At 46.5% G+C, this 17776-nt stretch overlaps 1 protein-coding gene across 1 annotated transcript in view; it reads left to right on the plus strand.

Annotated features, from left to right (window-relative positions):
• Positions 1 to 17776, plus strand: part of ICE1 (interactor of little elongation complex ELL subunit 1) — a 591393-nt gene that overhangs the window by 293862 nt on the left and 279755 nt on the right. The window contains exon 11 of the mRNA XM_085606774.1: positions 2115 to 2204. Within this exon, the coding sequence (XP_085462900.1) occupies positions 2115 to 2204 (90 nt within the window). The remainder of the gene's footprint in view (positions 1 to 2114; positions 2205 to 17776) is intronic.

The raw sequence follows: 17776 nt of genomic DNA on the forward strand, positions 1-17776 counted from the left end.
TCCAGTCTTCTTCAACATACTCCAGCTACCCACCGCTTAAAGGAGAACTGCCTTACAGTCTATGCTCTCCATGCCACTGGAGTCAAGCTATTCTGGCTGATGTGGGCTGAAAGCCCGCAACTGGTCCTAGGATGCTTGTTTCCAGTCCAGGTAGGACCTGGCCTGGCAGTTCGGGCTGGACTGTTCCCATTGGGCGCAGGGTCAAGACTGATTTGCATATGGCTAGGTCCAAACTGGAATGGCATGGTGAGCAAAAAAAAGATGGATTAAGGCCCAGATCTCTGTACTGGGGTGAATGTACGACATTGTTCTGCATTCTGTCCATCAATTGTTGTTTTTGCATTTGTCACCCCGAGTGGGACGGGTATGCCCAGACGTGGGTCCCGTGCTCTCCATGCCACTGGAGTCCAGCTATCCTGGCTGATGAGGGCTGAAAGCCCGAAACCAGCCCTAGGATGCTTGTTTCTAGTCCAGGGAGGACATGGCCTGGCAGTTCGGGCTGGACTGTTCCCATTGGGCGCAGGGTCAAGACTGATTTGCATATGGCTGGGTCCAAACTGGAATGGCATGGGGAGCAAAACACAATGGATTAAGGCCCAGGTCTCTGTACTGGGGTGAATGTACAACATTGTTCTGCATTCTGTCCATCAATTCATAGCATGTGTGTCTACAGGTACACATACCACAAACACATTTTTTTACCCTGCCAGCATCTATTCATGGCATGCAGTGTTGTAGATTGACATGTGCCCATCCTACTCTCTGGAGCCCTTTGGTTGTTTCATATGCATTTCTTTCTTCATTCTTCACATGGCAGTCTTCTGTATCTCTACACTCCATTTCCATTATCACCCACCATGCGGAAAAACAACCATAACAATGGCAGGGAGGACTGGAGGCCCTCGTTGCGATCCAGAGCGAGAGACACGTTACACAGGTGGTGGTATGCCCAGAGGAATTTCGCTTAACACTGAGGGCAGTTAGTATGGGCCATTTTCTGTGCTTAACACAATTGAGAAAGCTCCAGAGGGGCGAGGCAACGATAGGTATCATGCCAAAGTAAAACATGTTGCACATGTCCAAGCCCAACACTAGAGGGCAGGAGTAATCTCAGCATGTGAATCTACAGCAGTACATGCCATGGACACATTCTTCTAGGGCATGTAACATTTTCTTTACGCAGGGCACTGGGACATATTTGTGACCTTGTGTGGTATCTGCAAGATTGACCCTTTGCAGTTCTTGTTGACGGATGCTCTTTAATTTGTTTTGTCTTTGACCAGCAAGGCTTGCAGTGGGAACTTTAAAAGGTTGTTTTCCGGGCCAACGGTCCTCGTTTAAATCACCTGTTGTGATGGGGCTTATAAAAACTTTGACACATTACCTTCCAAACCACTGTTGATGCCATAGTGGGACTTTAGTTTAATTTTAGTGTTTCTCTTATGCATGCACTTTGAGCCAATGCACAGGTGCTCGATGCATCTCTTGACTTGGAAGATCATCTTTCTTACTTGTGATTATTTAAGCTCATCACATGAGTGAGCTTCAGGCACAGTTGGTGTTACTTAGTGTTTGGAAGTGGAACACATTCTCTGTAATCTGATTAGGAAGACTTTCAGAGATACAAAGTTACTGATCTTTTCCAATATATTTTTATGTATGACCATCCTAACCAGAGGTATCCACCTGCAAGGAGGAGGATTGTCTTGCATACTGGAATTATCTGCACTTAAATCTTGTGTCATAACTTTCTTCATATGAGACTGTTCCTCATACCCAAGTTTTATCTAACCACCCCGATGGAGTAAAGGAACTAAGGAGTAAATGCTATCAGGCATGCAGGTTAAGTCCTGTGTTGGAAATGTCCGCATGTTTCCCTTTTCCTGCTGTCTCTGATACTTAGACTGTTTCATCACTCATAAGGGTATCAGAGGCTTATGAACCATGTATAGGAGAAAGAGCACTGAAATTGATGTGTCAAATAACGTGCTCAGTTTCCAAAAGTGTACAACCTGTATTTAAAGTATATTTTTTGGGATACACAGTTTTGATTGCGTTAGTTATCAGTATGTTTATTTTAATTTAATATATGAAAATATTTGCTTTTTTAACAGAAAAAATAAAACATTTACTGGAGGAGCTCTGGGTGTGCCTCGATTTTGCTGCACAAGAACAGAAAAATATAGATGTCCAATCCTTGCTAGGTGAGAAAATATTTGAAAATGTTTACAAACAATATAGCGTCACACCATATTAATTATCACCACGTCTCAAAATTGAAACTCCTTTAACAGAATTGTCAGACATGATGTGCACAATGCATTTCCTGTCTGCTAGGGCTTCACATTCATCCTGAAATTAATCTGCTCCTTTATTCATTTCCTGTATATCACTGTTCTAATATCTTAATTAAACTAATTTTACATCTTTTAATTTCTAAATACTCTAAGTCCACTATTGTCGTCAGTGCTACGAATGGAGTTCTGATTTACAAATGCATTGCTCTAGTCTTAAGAAGTTCAGCTGGTAAGTTGTCTAAGTTGACTTTGCAAAATTATTAATATTTGTTTTTAAATAAATGTCCAAAAGAATGTTTAGGTATGCATATAAAACTCTGACCTCTGTCTGTAACCCAAGTCCAGCATCAGTGGAAAATGAAATTGTGTGACTATATCCGTCCAAGTTTGCACTATCCAAACTAGCTACACATCCCACAACCTGCTACCCCGTTTATAGATTTCGTTTTTAAAGAAATGTCTCTTGCTCAAGTAATTCTAAAGGAAAGATATCTATGTCCTGACTTACATTAGTTTTTTAGTGTGATGGTTTCCTGGAATCATTTTAACTTATAGCTTTCCTTTTTCAGAATTTTCTGTTTTTAGGGCTGCTTCATTCAATATATGACCTAGATTTATTTGGGAGTATTAGTTGATGAATCTATGACTCAATACTTCTTGAAGACTTTAACCTAGTTTTTCAGTCTATTAGCTCTTGTCGCTTTTTCCTCCCCCCCCCCCATCTTTTGTTTCCCAATTACACAGGTGGAAAAGGTTGGGAATTTACCTGTGAATTTATGATATCCCCCTACTGAGGAGGTCTACCCTTAGTGACGTCCTCTATTGGTTTTCGTTACTATTCACCAGAGGTCCTGAAGAAGTGTCGCTCATCTTTGGAGCTTTCATTGACACGAAACATGTTGACCTAAGACATTTGAATCGCCACCTGGGTACCTTAAGTCCTGTTGTTGGCACCACTGTTGTTATCCAAGACCCAGTTCTAGTACTGAATAAATTCACTTTACAGACCTGGAAATCTTTTTTAATATCACTTAGTCACGTTATCCATACACATAGTATTGATTGCCAACAAGAATATACTTCACATACGGCTTCTCACAGATCAAAAGAACTCCGCCAAAGTAGCCACCAGGCCCGTTGGATATTGCAGCGCCGGTCCGACGAGGAGCGCCCTATGATGAAGCATGACACCCCTAAAAAGGTGTGTGAGGGCATTAAAGATCTGGAAATAAGATCCCCTAGCGACAGACATCTCTAGACACACAGTGACACCTTTCACGTATGTGCCAGTGAGAATAAAATCGAGGAACTGATAACCCTGTATATTTTTCAGTTATAATTGAGGAGCATGGGTACAGGACCTCTCTAAAACATTAGCTCTTCAGTCCCCCCTCTTTGATTAGTTGTCTCCTGTTTTAAACCTGAGGTTCATTAAATCCTTTAGGCGCTTTCCTTTGGAGAACACCATTTTGGTCCTTTAGTGGACTCCCTCCTAGAAAAAAATGAAAAAAGGATAATGAGACCGCCAGTACTATGGGGGCAAACAACATTGCAACATGGCTCCTTTCGCCGCTCCTCTTATCATGAAGGGTCCAAAGCTACCTCCCTGAGACCTCTATCTCTTACCAGTGAACCCAGGCATCCTCCCCTAAGGAATCTACAGAGCCCTATAATCTGTTTCTTGGCCCCTTCCTATTGAAATTTCACAGTCTTCGATCCCTATTGTGGGATATGTTGGTTTTTATTAGAAGATGTAGATAGAATGCCATCTTATCTTATTTATACCCATTTGGTGTTCACCAATATCATCATTCCTCCCCACTGCGGGAGCGTGTTTCCTTTCCCTTCTCCTTTTCTTGTTGGTTGTGTTCTTCTTTTTCCTCATTTCATTTGATTTCAGTTATCCATTATTTATTGCTTTCAAGAAGATACGGTCTACAGTTGGACTTTGAATTAGCATTTTACTCTGTTGATTGTCTTCCCCTGCGTGGTGACAGGTTTGTGAATTTTTATGGTACAACTCTTATTACAGTGATGAGAAAAACTAAATAAAGAATTGAAATATTACCATGGTTATTATCTAGAGCTCACTTCCACACCTCCAAACATTCCACCTTGCAAACACAATCTCTCAACAGAACATCAACGGTTGCTCAGAGGAAGTTCAGGCACTGTAAAATAAAAAATAATCCCCAAAAAATAATTAAACAAAAGATCATTACACCAGCATGGCACAGGGGTCTATTCATGTTACTTCCTTATTCCCATAAAGGACCGGTCCTTAAGGCTAATCTTGGAACTCAGACACCCTAAACGAATACATTCTCTCAGAGCACTTCCCCATAGTCACTCTGCAGGATATAATTCTGTTACTACAACAATGTGACTTCATGGCTGCACTTGACCTCAAGGACGCCTGCTTCCACATTCCTATTCACCCAGTGCATCACCGATACCTCAGGTTCATGCTGAACAGGCAACACTTCCAATTCAGCCCCCAGTGTTTTTTCCAAATGTCTTGCAGTAGTAACTGCTCACCTACGTAGGCAAAACATGCATGATTTCCCATATTTAAACAATTGACTCATCAAAAGCGCAACACGTCAAAAGTGCTTCCAACATACTCAAACCACCATAAACCTACTTCATCGAATAAGTTTTACCATCAGTGCTGTTAAATCTCCCCTCCAGCCCCTTTAAGTACAGCCTTACCTAGGAACCTTCCTCAGCTCACAACTGGGGATAGCTTACTCCACACACGCCCTGATTGAATCCTTCCAGGCTCCCCCTGTGCCGCTGGTGGTGCATTTCCATCTTCATCAGCAAGTAACGGTGAGGACAGTTATGCATCTCCTCAACACCATGTCTTCATGCATATCCATAGAACTTCATGCCACACTCAAGATGCGTCCATTGCAAGCGTGCTTAGCGCATCAATGGACTCTAGTGGAGGATCAATTGAAAGATCCTAGTGTTGGTCAGCCATCAAGCTTTCCACTCTGCAGTGGTGGAATACCAACAATCTCCTGAAAGGACGGCCTTTCATAGACCCAGTTTCCCAGAGGACCATAACAACGGACACCTCCCTCTCCATATCAATCACCTGGAGTTGCTAGCTGTTCATCTAGCGCTCAAATTCTTCTTTGCCCACCTAGTTGTGAAGGTAGTCCTCATCAAGACACACAGCATCACTGCCATGTATAATATGCAAAAGTAGGGGGGCACCAGGTCACCTCCGCTCGCTTATCTAGCCCAGAATATCTGGTAGTGTCCTCTCTGATACAACATTCACCTGTTAAGAACAGAGTATCTCATAAGAGTGGACACCCACTTTGCAGAACTCCTCAGCAGGAGGCGCCAACAGGTCCATGAATGGGAGCTCAACCCACAAGTCCTCCTCCCCTTCCAGTATTGGGGTCACCCAGACATAGACCTTTTTGCCACAGCAGAAAACGCCAAATGCCCAAACTTTACCTCGAGTTTGCCACACCCACAGTCCAGGGGCAATGCACTATGGATGAGTTGGTGTACGATAGGCTTTTACACCTCTCCCACTGCTTCCGTTTGTGGTGTACAAACTGTGACATACATCTCTCACCCTCATCCTGATGGCTCCCATATGGGCGCGCAACCATGGTTCACCACACTCCTAGAACTATCCATAGTTTCCCACCAGGTACTGCCCAACAGGCAGGACCTTCTCACACAGAACCATGTAGAAATCGGACACCCTGACCCCAGGTCCCTCATTCTTTCCATCTGGCTCCTGAAGTTCTAGAGTTCGGTTATTTAAATCTACCGCAACCTTGTATGTACATTCTCAAAGAAGCACGCAGGCCCACTACTCAGGCCTGTTATGCTGCAAAGTGGAAAGAATGTGTTCACTATTGTCATTCCAAATACATTTATTGTCTAGGGTACAGTGTTCAAGACATTGTCTGTTGTTTATTTCATTTACGTAGTTGCAGTCTAGCTTTTACATCTGTAAGACTGCATCTTGCTGCTGTAGCCGCATATCTACAAAACATACAACACCTTCACTGTTTAGTATTCCAGTCATTTAAGCATCCTGGAGGATCTCAAGAGCCATTCCTCCTAGGATACCACCTGCTCCCATTTGGAATTTCAATATTGTGCAAGGTTAATGGGCCCTGCATTCTAGCCCCTCCAGTTTTAATCCTGGAAGGTAACCTTATTAGTTGCTATCACTTCACTTAGACATGTCAGTGAGCTTCAGGCATTAACTGTAGAAGAACCCTTCTTCAAATTACATAGAAATAGAATGGTACTGCATACCAATTCTAAATTTCTTTCAAAGGTGGTGTCTCAGTTCCACCTAAATCAATGTATCGAATTGCCAGTATTGTTTCCACAACCAGTTGCAAAAAGGGCTCTACACACCTTAGGTGTACAACAAGCTGTGAGAAGGTGCCTCTTTTGACATGGTTATTCCCCACGTTTAGCCTGGTTTTTATGGTCTTTGATTGTGATGCACATGGTTCTTGCCAACCAGGTTCCCTGTGTTTCTTCCCAAAAACATATCTACAATTGGTACTTCTGCTCCCTGTAATCCTTGGTAATGGTACCCTGGGTACCTATGGCCCTGGAGCTGAAAAAAGTCCCCTGGGATCAGTCTCACCAGGACCTTGCCACTGCCCTTGCTTGTATGCCTCTGTGAGATTGAAAATGCCCTTGCTTGTATGCCTCTGTGAGATTGAAAATGACAAAGTCGACAAGGCAGCCAGCCGGGGTGCCATGCCAGCCAACACTGCATGAAAGTATGAGTAAGCAACTCTTCCAGCAGGTCTTGCAGCCCTAAGGTAGGGTGCACTATACCACAGGTGAGGGCATATCTGCATGAGAAGATGTGCCCCAACGATATTAGGGTCCATTCCTTAATGTTGTAAGTGCCAGTGAAGCAGTAGAGAGTACATGGGCTGGAAACTCAACAACTCGAGTTTCACAGCACCATGATGGCTTCACTGAACACAGGAGAGTTTGGTACCAAACTACTCCTCTCAGTAAATCCACACTGATGCAAGTGGGGGATTTATTGTACCATGTACTCAGTGCACCTCAAAGGTGCCCTCTGAAAACCTACCAACCATGGTGTGGTCGCTGACCGGCTGTAGGCAGCCAGCCACCACCAGACATGTTTCTCAGCCCCTGGGTGGAAAACCCCTGCTGTCTGGGACCAGGAACAATGCACATCCTGGGCAGAGGTGTCACATCTCCCCCAGGATCTGCCAGTTCTCGAAGGGCAACTTCAAATGCCTGCTGCCTTTGTAATATGACTCCCTGCCTCTGCTGCTAGCAGCAGATGGCAGCCCCCGGTTTCTACCCCCCACTTTGGCTGGGTAAACCGGTGAGAAAACCTAGGAGAATAGAAGGTGTGCCCAACTCTGCCAACTCTACCCTTAAGGTGGGGAGGGCGAGGTGAAGCATATTTGCCAGTCCCTGCCATCTTGAAGATGGGGGCCTTCCAATCAGGGCTATGTCTATGCCCCATCACACAGGAGGGTGGCATAATAGTGAGTGTTGTTACCCCAGGTAAGGTGCCCATTGGCCCTACCTGCTACTCCCCTAAAATGCCTCAATTTTGTGTTTAGGTGAACCACTCCGATCTAGAAACTAGAACTGCAACGACCTAAGAAAAAGATGACTCACCTGCAGAGAAGTAGACTCCCTTGGCACCAGTCCTACCGGACTGTCTCCAGCTTCAATGAACCTGCGACCTGTATTATAGCTAGCGCCCTCTGAAATTCCAGGGAGGACTGCTGCCTTCGTAAAAGACTCCAGTCTCCAGTGGACAGCGGACTTGTCCAGAAGAAATAGACTTCAAGGGCATTGAGTTCATCGTTGGCTGACCACTCCTGACCTCCATTGCCACGCTCCTGACCGCTTCCAGCTCCGTTAAGAAGACTCAGACATGGAAAGGCACCTCTGCACCCGAAGCCTGTTGCTGATTTTTCAGACGCCTGCTACTATGCCGCTGGTGGTGTATGTTTGGTGCGGCTTAGTGCCCACCCGTGCTTGTGCTAGCCCTCAAAGCTTGGCCCCTGAAACTGATTTACCTACCTGCAAGCAGTGTGACTCCTAGAACCCCCTATCTCCATTGAAACAAATTGGGCCATACTCTGATTTTGACCTTGGCACCTGGCCACCCGAGTGCTGCTGGTGGTGCATTTTTGCTTCTCACCTGACCCTTGTCCACTGCTGACCTTTGGTCCCGAAGACTGGAACTGTAAGTGTGATACTTACCTGTTTGACCACAATATTGCTTTCCCAAAAGGATAACATTGAACTGTTCAGAAATTGTTCTGTCAACTTTTGAAAGTGAAAAGTATTTTTAGTTAAAAACTTACTTACCTTATTGCGAAGATCTTGGGCTTAAAATAAAATAAAGCTTATTTTTAGGTCTCGCGGGTAGCGATGCAGTGCGGAGCACTGCTCGCGCAGCGAGAGTCCTTTTGTCCGGGGTTTTAAAACGGAGCCTGAATCGCACACGCTCGTGCGTGTGCTTTTCCTTTTGGCTTCCGCGATTGGCCTTTGCGTGCGTGTTTTACGCGCACCAAAGGCCATGTGGTTTCAATTATCGTGCCCAGATACGGGCGCGATAATTGAAAACACATGTTTCGCTGTGGCGTGCGCGCGCGCACCACTTACGGGCGTGTTTTATTTGTTGGTTTTTTTTACACTTACACTGCCGCTTGTTTTTTTATACTTCCATAGCAGCACCATAAGGTGGGTTTCTACTTGCATCTTGTTTAAAATAAAATACTGAATGTGTACAGGTTGGAGAAAAATAGAGTTAAAAATGAATTTGTATTCAGCAAAGAGCACCCAATGCGAGATGCAAGAACTTTCCTGACATCATAAAAGGTTCTGTCGGTGCAGTGGCAGCTTATAGCTCCCAGATCAACTCATACCCCCTACCTCGGCATCCTGAGTGGTATATTCTCTTCTATGGCAGTATCAGCATGGGGCAAGCAGTAGGTTCTCGCGCTAGGCAGGTGTATTTAAATACCACTGTAGGGGGGGACAGAGTCACAAAATCCATCTGCTAGCAGAGCACCTTCCAGACACTGACAACATTTTTGCAGATCACCTCAGCAGAAAGAAACAACAATGCACAAATGGGAACTCTTTGCCACAGCTCAGAATTCAAAATGCTCAGACTTCGCCTCCAGGTTCCCACACCCTCTATCCAAAGGCAATGCCCTATGAATAAATTGATCAGGAATATTTGCTTATGGTTTTTCTTCTACTCTCCCTCCTTTTCTAGTTCGGAAACTCAGGCAGAAATTTCTTACACTGATTCTCCTAGCTCCCACATGGGCTCATCAACCATGATTCACCACACTCTTAAAACTGTCAGTGGTTCCATATCAGAAGCTTCAATTAAAATCAAATTTTCTCACACAGAACCATGGAGAAATCAGACATCCAAATCCCAAAGACCTCAACCCTACGATTTGGCTCCTGAAGTCATAGAGTTTGGTTACCTAAATCTACCACCAGACTATATGACAATCCTCAAAGAATCAAGAAGACCTTCCACTAGAGCACGTTATGCAGCAAAGTAGAAAAGAGTTGTCATATATCTTAATAATAATTCAATTGATCTGCTAGATGCATCTATACAAAACATTATTTGCTATCTTTTACATCTACAACAAGCAGGTTTAGCCTACACATCTATTGAACTACACCTTGCAGCAGTAACTGCATATCATCAAAGCAGGCAACATTTATCTTTATTTAAAGTACCTGTGATCAAAGCTTTTATGGACAGCCTTAAAAGAATATTACCACCCAGAGTACCACCTGCACCTGTCTGGAACCTTAACCGCTTCGCTTCGGCCGGAATTCCCCCGAGGTGCTGAAAGACTCGACGCGTGCTGTCCTCTGCACACGCCCACCGTGACGTCAGACGGCCGGGGGTCGTCGGACGCATTGAATCGGTTAACATTGTTCCTACAAGACTTATGGGCCCACCGTTTGAACCATTACACAATTGTTCACTAAAATTTCTTTCATGGAAGGTGGCCTTTTTGATAGCTATTACTAAACTAAGATGAGTTAGTGAGTTACAGGCATTAACCTTAGAAGAACCCTTCTTTGAACTGCATAAAGGCAGGATTGTTCTTCGTACAAATCAAAAAATTTCTTCCAAAAGTTGTCTCTGCTTTTCACATCAACCAATCAGTTGAGTTACCTGTATTCTTTCCTCAACCTGATTCCGTAGCAGAGAGTGCTCTACACACATTGGATGTCAAAAGAGCATTATTGTACTACATTGATAGAACAAAAGATTTTCGCAGAACAAAACAACTTTTTGTTGCATTTGCTCCACCTCATAGATGGAAACCCATCTCAAAATCCAGCATTTTGAGATGGATTGTCAAATGTATTCAATCTTGCTATATTAAAGCTAAAAGAACTTTAACAGTACCTCCTAGAGCACTTTCTACTCACAAAATAAGAGCATCTATAGCCTTTTTAGGTAACATTCCCATAGCTGACATATGTAAGGCAGCTACATGGTCTGCACCACACACATTTACATATTATTATTGTGTAGATGTGTTAGCACGTCACAGGCTAATGTCTAACAGGCAGTGGTAAAGACACTGTTTCAAACAACTGCAGCACCCACTGGAGAGCCACCTCTTTTGGAGGGTACTGCTATACAGTCTATGCAAAGCATGTGCATCTACAGCACCCATGCCTCGAACGGATTATGTTACTTATCCTGTAGGCATCTTGACATGTAGAGCTGTAGATTCACATGCTATCTCTCTCCTCCCCGGACGCCTATGGATGTTGCAGTTCTTATTATTCACTTTATATACAAATGGACATCTCTATACTATACTTACTCCATTCTCACCCTCTTGTGGGTAAACAATCTAACAGTGGAGTCGATGCCCATGGGCGCTATCACTGAAAGGAGGAGTCACCTTACCTCTTGACTGCAAAGACTTCTTCGAAGAAAAAACAACTTGCAAACATCCGGACCCAACACTAGATGGCGGGAGTATGCAAAGCATGTGAATCTACAGCTCTACATGCCAAGAACAGATGCTTAGACGGTAAGTAACATAATCCTTATGTAGCTAGAAAGGTGTGAGAAAGTGCCCTCTTTCTTGCATGGTATGCCCCCACTGTTTGCTGAATTGCTGATGTTCTTTGACTGAGTGTGCCCTGGGCCCCTGCTAATCAGGTACCCAAGGCCTATGTTCCTTCCCTAAAACTGCATTGAAGCCTAAACCCAATTGGCCTCTCTGGCCACATGTCAGCCCCTGGTAAATGGTACCGCAGGTACACAGGGCACTGTGACCAGAGAAGGCCTCTCAGCGCTGCAGCACTTCTTGTGCCACCCTTAGAGGCCCTGTACCCTGACACTCTCACACTGCTTTTGCAGGCTGCCTGACTTGGTGCAGAACAAAGTCAAGAGTCGACATGGCACACATCCCTGTGTGCCATGCCCACAAACCACTTCCCTGGCATACATCAGTCACCCCTCTAGCTGGGTGCCCTATGCCAGTGGTGAGGGTACAGGTGCATGAACCCTGTACCCCTACAGTGCCTAAGTCCATTCCTGGGCACTGTAAGTGCAGTGCTGCCATTAAGAGTATATGGTGCTGTGAGTTTGTCATTACGAACTCCACAACACCATAATGGCTACACTGAAGACTGGGAAGTTTGGTATCAAACTTCTCAGCACATTAAACTCACACTGATGCCAGTGTGGGATTTAATGTAAAATGCACAACAGAGGGCATCTTTGAGATGCCCCTGAAACGCGACCAACTACTAGTGACCTGACTGAGTGGCTGCCTAGGCTGCCACCACCAGACATGTTTCTGGACCCCTGGGTTGAGAGCTCCTGCTCTCGGAGGCCTGAAACAATGCACATCCTGGGACGAGGTGCCAAGCCTCCTCGCACAGGATGGGCAGGGTTCACGGAAGAGAAGCTTCAAAGGCATGCCGCCTTTGTGAGCCTCTCCAGACCATTTGCTGCTTTCGGCAACTGGTCTCACCCCCCCCCCCACTTTGGGCGGGAGAACCGGCGGGAAAAACAAGTGAGGAAGAGAGGTGTGCCCACTTCTGCCAACTCCACCCCTCAGGTGGGGGAGGCGAGGTGAAGCACAACCTTGAGTCCCCGCCGTCTTGAGGATGGGGGGACTCAGCCAACCAGAGACAGGCTCCTGCCCCCGTCCCACTGGAGAGTAGCAGAATATGGGGTGTACCCACCCCAGGGAAGGGACCCATTGATCCCTGCCCTTTACCTACCTGTAACGCCCCTAAATTTAGTATTTACGGGGCACCCTGAACCTTCCTTCCTCAGATCCAGAAACAACAAGAAAAGGAGATGAGGACCGAAGAGCCGTGCAGAGCTAACAAGAGGACGATGCCCACTGACTTGGCCCCAGTCCTACAGACCTGTCTCCCCTCAAACCTGCTCCTGCGAAATCCCGGTGTGTCCTTCAGCCAACAACCTCAAAAACTCCGGAGGACCTGCCTGCCTTCACTTCAAAGACCAAATATCCCGTGAACACCGGACTTGTTCAAACTGCAGCTTCTGGTGCCAGCCAGAGACCGCAAATCTAGCCCACTCTTCACCCGCCGAACCCAGCCTGAGCTCGTGTAGAAAAACACCATGAGGAGGTCACCCCGGCGATCCTGACCCGAGATCCGGCGACCCCTGACCTGCCTCAAGCCTCCAGACGACGCCTGCAGTTTCAATCCAGAGGATCCCCCCTACCGCGACCAGAGCGGGTAAGAAAATCCAACGTCCCAAGGCACCCCTGTACCTGACGCCCCGCGGCCTTGTGTGCCCAAACCGACGGTGCCCAGCCAACCCACATCATCCCAAATTAACCCTCGAAGTGGTGGTCACACCCAGAAGATCCTCGCCCCTGAGCCTGTTTCTTTGTACCGGAGTTTCTCCATTGGAAACAACAGGGCACCCGACCTGAAAACAGCACCCTGCACCCGGCCGCCCTAGTGCCGCTGAGGGTGCACCTTTGGTGCTACTTTGGTCCCCAACTTGCCCTGAGCTAAACCCTAGGAGCTCTGCTCCCACAGCCTAGTGGCGTGCTTGCCACCAGCCTCCAAACGGAGGCCCCCTATCCCCCATTGGATAACATTGGGCCTCAACACTCTGCACCTGGCCTCCCTAGTGCCGCTGAGGGTGCAACAACAGTGCATCACTGACCCTGGGAGACCCCTGAGTCTAACCCCAGAACTTTAACTCCCACAGTTGTTTACTTACATGTGAACCGTTAACCTGTTTTCCTTCCATAGGATAACATTGACACTTTTTCTCCAAAAAGTTTCTAAGTGTGTTGTTTTGAAAACTGAAAATATTCTTTACAAAATCATGCGAATATCCAAAACATAGTTACTTACCTGTTTCCAGGAAGTGTCCCAGTGCTGAACCTAGGTATCCAGCACTTAGTTAGCAAAGTAACTTAAAAAGTATTTACCTGTAATTTACTGAAAAAGCCTATTCATTTCAATGTACTGCATTTGCTAAGTGTTGCATACAATGCTCCCCTGTAAATCAAACAAAGTAAAATTTCTATTGCATTTCTCAACTGTTCTGTATTCTGTATCTTATTACTGGAAAGTATGTAATGCTTACCTGTACCAGGCTTGCTTGGTTCTAAAAATAAACAGTATATTTTTATACAACAATTGGCCTAGATTTCAGTTCTTGAGTGTGTACATTAACTGCTTAACACTGTCCTCTGATACTGCCTTACTGCTCAACCAAACTACCACTATTAGAGAGTAAGGTGTAGGAGAGTAGGGTCTGCTTTCTATGTTCACCCCCACTTTTTGCTTTTGCTTTACTGGTTTTTGACTTAGATGTGGCTGTGGGCCTGCTAATCAGACCCACAGTCCTGCTGTTCTCTCTCTAAATTGATACTATGTACTTTAGGTGCATAACCCATTTGGATAGGATCACCTTATTGGCCCCTGTACAGTGTACCTTAGGTACCCAGGGCATAGGTGTACCCTAGGCCTACCAGGGGCTGCAGCATGTATTATGCCACCCCTGGCCTGGCCTTCCATTATGACACAACTGGCTGATCACTCAGCTGGGGCAAGGTTGTATAAACACTCCTTGCTTAGGTGTAGTATTCCTATACCTATCTTACATATAGACACATGTGTACCTATCAGCCACTCCTATGGCAGGCCTTAACAATCCTGGAGGCAGAGTGCTTGGTAACATGTGAGATGGTGCTCTAGCATGAGCTGAGCCTGTCTGCAGCTTTCGGAACCATGTCCTTATAGCTGTTCTATGATATAGCCTACCATATACTCTTAAAGTGCCTTATAATCTTAAACGGTTATGGTAACTATGGTTTGGCTTTATCAAAACATGTCGTGTAAGGTGTCTAACACTTTGGAATAATACCCCCATCCCATTTCTGGGGATGAGGATATTATCCCTCCCTTCTAGAGGGAGAAGACATGTTGTAACCTACTTACCCGGTTAAAGTTAACCAGAGCCCCAGCATCACAAAATGGATGCTGCTGCCACAGACACGAGTCTGACCTCCTGCTGCTGGGAGTGATCCCGGCAAGGGAGGCTTGGACAATAGGTTTCCTGCCTTGGGAGGTGCGAGCACCACCCCAGACAGGCCTTAGTGTATTGGGGCAGGGAGGGATGAAAAGAATGAGACATGCCTGGGGCACACAAGGTGTCCCGTGCATAGTCCAGTTCAAACCGGTGCTGGGGCACTCCAGCCTCAGTCCTGGCGCGAAACTGGACAAAGGGAAGGGGGTGTAACCACCCCCCTCCCAGGTCCCACCCATAAGGCGTGACCTAGCAGGTAACCCAGCCCCCCAGATTAGTATAAGAGTGGTAGCTGGGCCCCAGGAGATTAGATTATCCTGAACCTGCAACTTGAACAGAAACTCTGGACCTTCGACATTCGACGAAAGAAGAAGACTGAAGAATCTCCCTTGTGGCCAAGGAGTGGCTACCCTGTGCAAACAGGCACCATCAAGAGACTACCCTTTGCTTTGCTGAAGTTCTACGAGGGACCGACTGCAGAGCCCGACCAGAGCCTTGACTTCCAGACTTCTCCGACCCTGATCCACATCCACAGCCGAGCTGAGATCCGTGGAGGCGACGAGAGACGTGGGACCGGCTACCTGGGAAAAGTGGCTAGTATCTTCCAGCGCAGCTTCTGAGGCACCCTCGAAGATGTGCACCGGGGATTGAGAAGCCCCAACCCCAAGCACCATCTGCACCGAAGATCAGCCCCCCACACTCCACGAGTCCTGCGTGGGGCCCTTCTGCATTTTCCTGCTTGCCGCGCCTGTCCGGTTGCTTGCCCGTTGGCTAGTGGCCTCTGTGACGACGCATCCTGAAATCTTCATTGCTGGTTTGGCTCCCCCAGACTGGCTCCCGCTTCCTTGCAAAAGAGAAGCACCCCAGACCTTCCTGGTCTGCACCAGAAGCAAGTCCTCCGTTCTTTGTGGGTTCCGCTTGCCAAGGCTTGGTGAGTCCTAGTTCAACTTCGACACCGCCGACAGCAAGAGCCTTCGTGGGACAGCTCTCCTCCTGGTCGTCCTCGACGTCTCCTGGTCCCCGTGGCTGCAGCGACAAGCTTCACCTTCACCTGCAATCTTCACGACATCGCCTGGTTCCTTCCTGGTTCCACGTGGTCACTGGCTAGTGACCTAGACTCTGTCCCTTCTGCTTGCAGGTTTCCTCTCTTCTTGATCCCAGCCTTGGGATCCACCGGACACTCTTCACTGACCGCCTGTCAGCAACTTTCCTTCAGGCATCCATAGAAGTCCACGACGAAACCCGACGCAAGTTCACACCTATGCACCTGCAGCCCGTGGGCTAGGTAACTTGGGTACTTCGGTGCTCACAAGGATAGTGACTATCCTAGGGTCTAGTTTCCGAGTCTCGACTCTCTAGCTGCTTCAGAAGTGTCCTTAAACTGTTAATTTCTAACTGCTAGTAATTCTACCAGCTGCTTCAGAAGTGTCCTTAAACTGTTAATTTCTAACTGCTAGTAATTCTATCGACTTTTACGCATTACGCGTGAGTGTTTCCACTCTGCACCTGAATCCCGTGGGCCTCCCACTTCCTAACTGTTGCTAGTGTAGTGTAGCCCCAGCGATTCCCTAGGCCTAGGCCTATTCTATTTCCGTGACAGTGGTCCTTATACCACTTCTTTAGTATATGGTTTGCGTGGCCCCTAGGGCCTAACTGTATTACTTACCTGTGTGACTTAATGTATGCTTAAATAAGACTGTGTTGTACTTACCTCTAATCTCATAAAGAGTGCTGAGGGTTTGACTAGAATAAATACACTTTATTTTATATATATATCTGTTGTGGTGTCCTTTCATTTGGTATTCAAGGGATTATATATGGTATCACAGCTGGCTTCACATGCCATTCAGAGTTTAGCCTAAGACTGCTCTTGTCCATGCTACCACTAGGATAGCTGGTCTATAAGGTTGACTTTACAACCAATCACCATAAGGGTTGTTTGGACTGATATAAGGTGTACACTAGAACTAGTGACATCATACATCAGGCCAACTTCTCACATAAGGTTCTATCTTACTTTAACCTCTGCCTACCTCTGTGGATACTAGGACTCTATACCTCATTTTGGTGTAGTATATATAGAGTCAGTTTCTTACATTGATGGATCAGTGGTGGGATACACAACTTGCATTTGCTGGACTACTTGGTTACCACCTGCTCACACGATAGAACTCTTAAATTGCTTTAGAATTCTGATTTTTACAAATTAGCATTTTTACAATACTACTAAAAGTCTTATCTGAAAGAAACACGTTAGTTAGATTCCTCCCCTTAGAATATCCCCAGGCGTCGGGCTGGATCCGGAAACATTTTTTGTCAGCAATACCCTTGCGTGTCGCTAGGCATCGTCTGCGGCTCCACGTCCGTCTTCGGCGTTGTGATCGCCGGGATGACGTCGTCGGAGTACTTAGACGCCGCCCTCGCGCGGTGACATCAGTTCTTCTTTTTTCCGCGCCAGTAAGCTCCGATCCGGGAAGAGTATACCCTTTTAGTCACTTTTTGACTAAACTTTTTGAACTCTTTTGGTTCCATTTCCAGTCGACCTTGACTCTGGTGCCGGTAGGGATGCCTGGATTCAATTCGTGCGACGCCCGATGTCGGTCACGGATCACCAATGCCGGTGTCTCTACTGCCTTGGGGCCGATCATGATGCCGAGTCGTGCCTCGACTACTGGGCCTTGACCTCGAAGGCTAGGCGGGACCGGTCCCACAGGCTGGCCGAGATCCGGCAGTCGGCTCTGCGCCGCTCACGGTCCAGGTCGAGGAGGAGGTCGAGTTACCGGCCGCTGAGCCGCAGCCATCACCGCTCGTCTGGGTCGAAGTCCTCGCATTCCGTTAAGTCGAGGCACAGTACGAAGAAGTCGAAAAGGCGACATCGCTC

The sequence above is a fragment of the Triturus cristatus genome, chromosome 5_2 (genome assembly GCF_964204655.1).
Source record: "Triturus cristatus chromosome 5_2, aTriCri1.1, whole genome shotgun sequence".
Taxonomy (NCBI): Eukaryota; Metazoa; Chordata; class Amphibia; order Caudata; family Salamandridae; genus Triturus; species Triturus cristatus.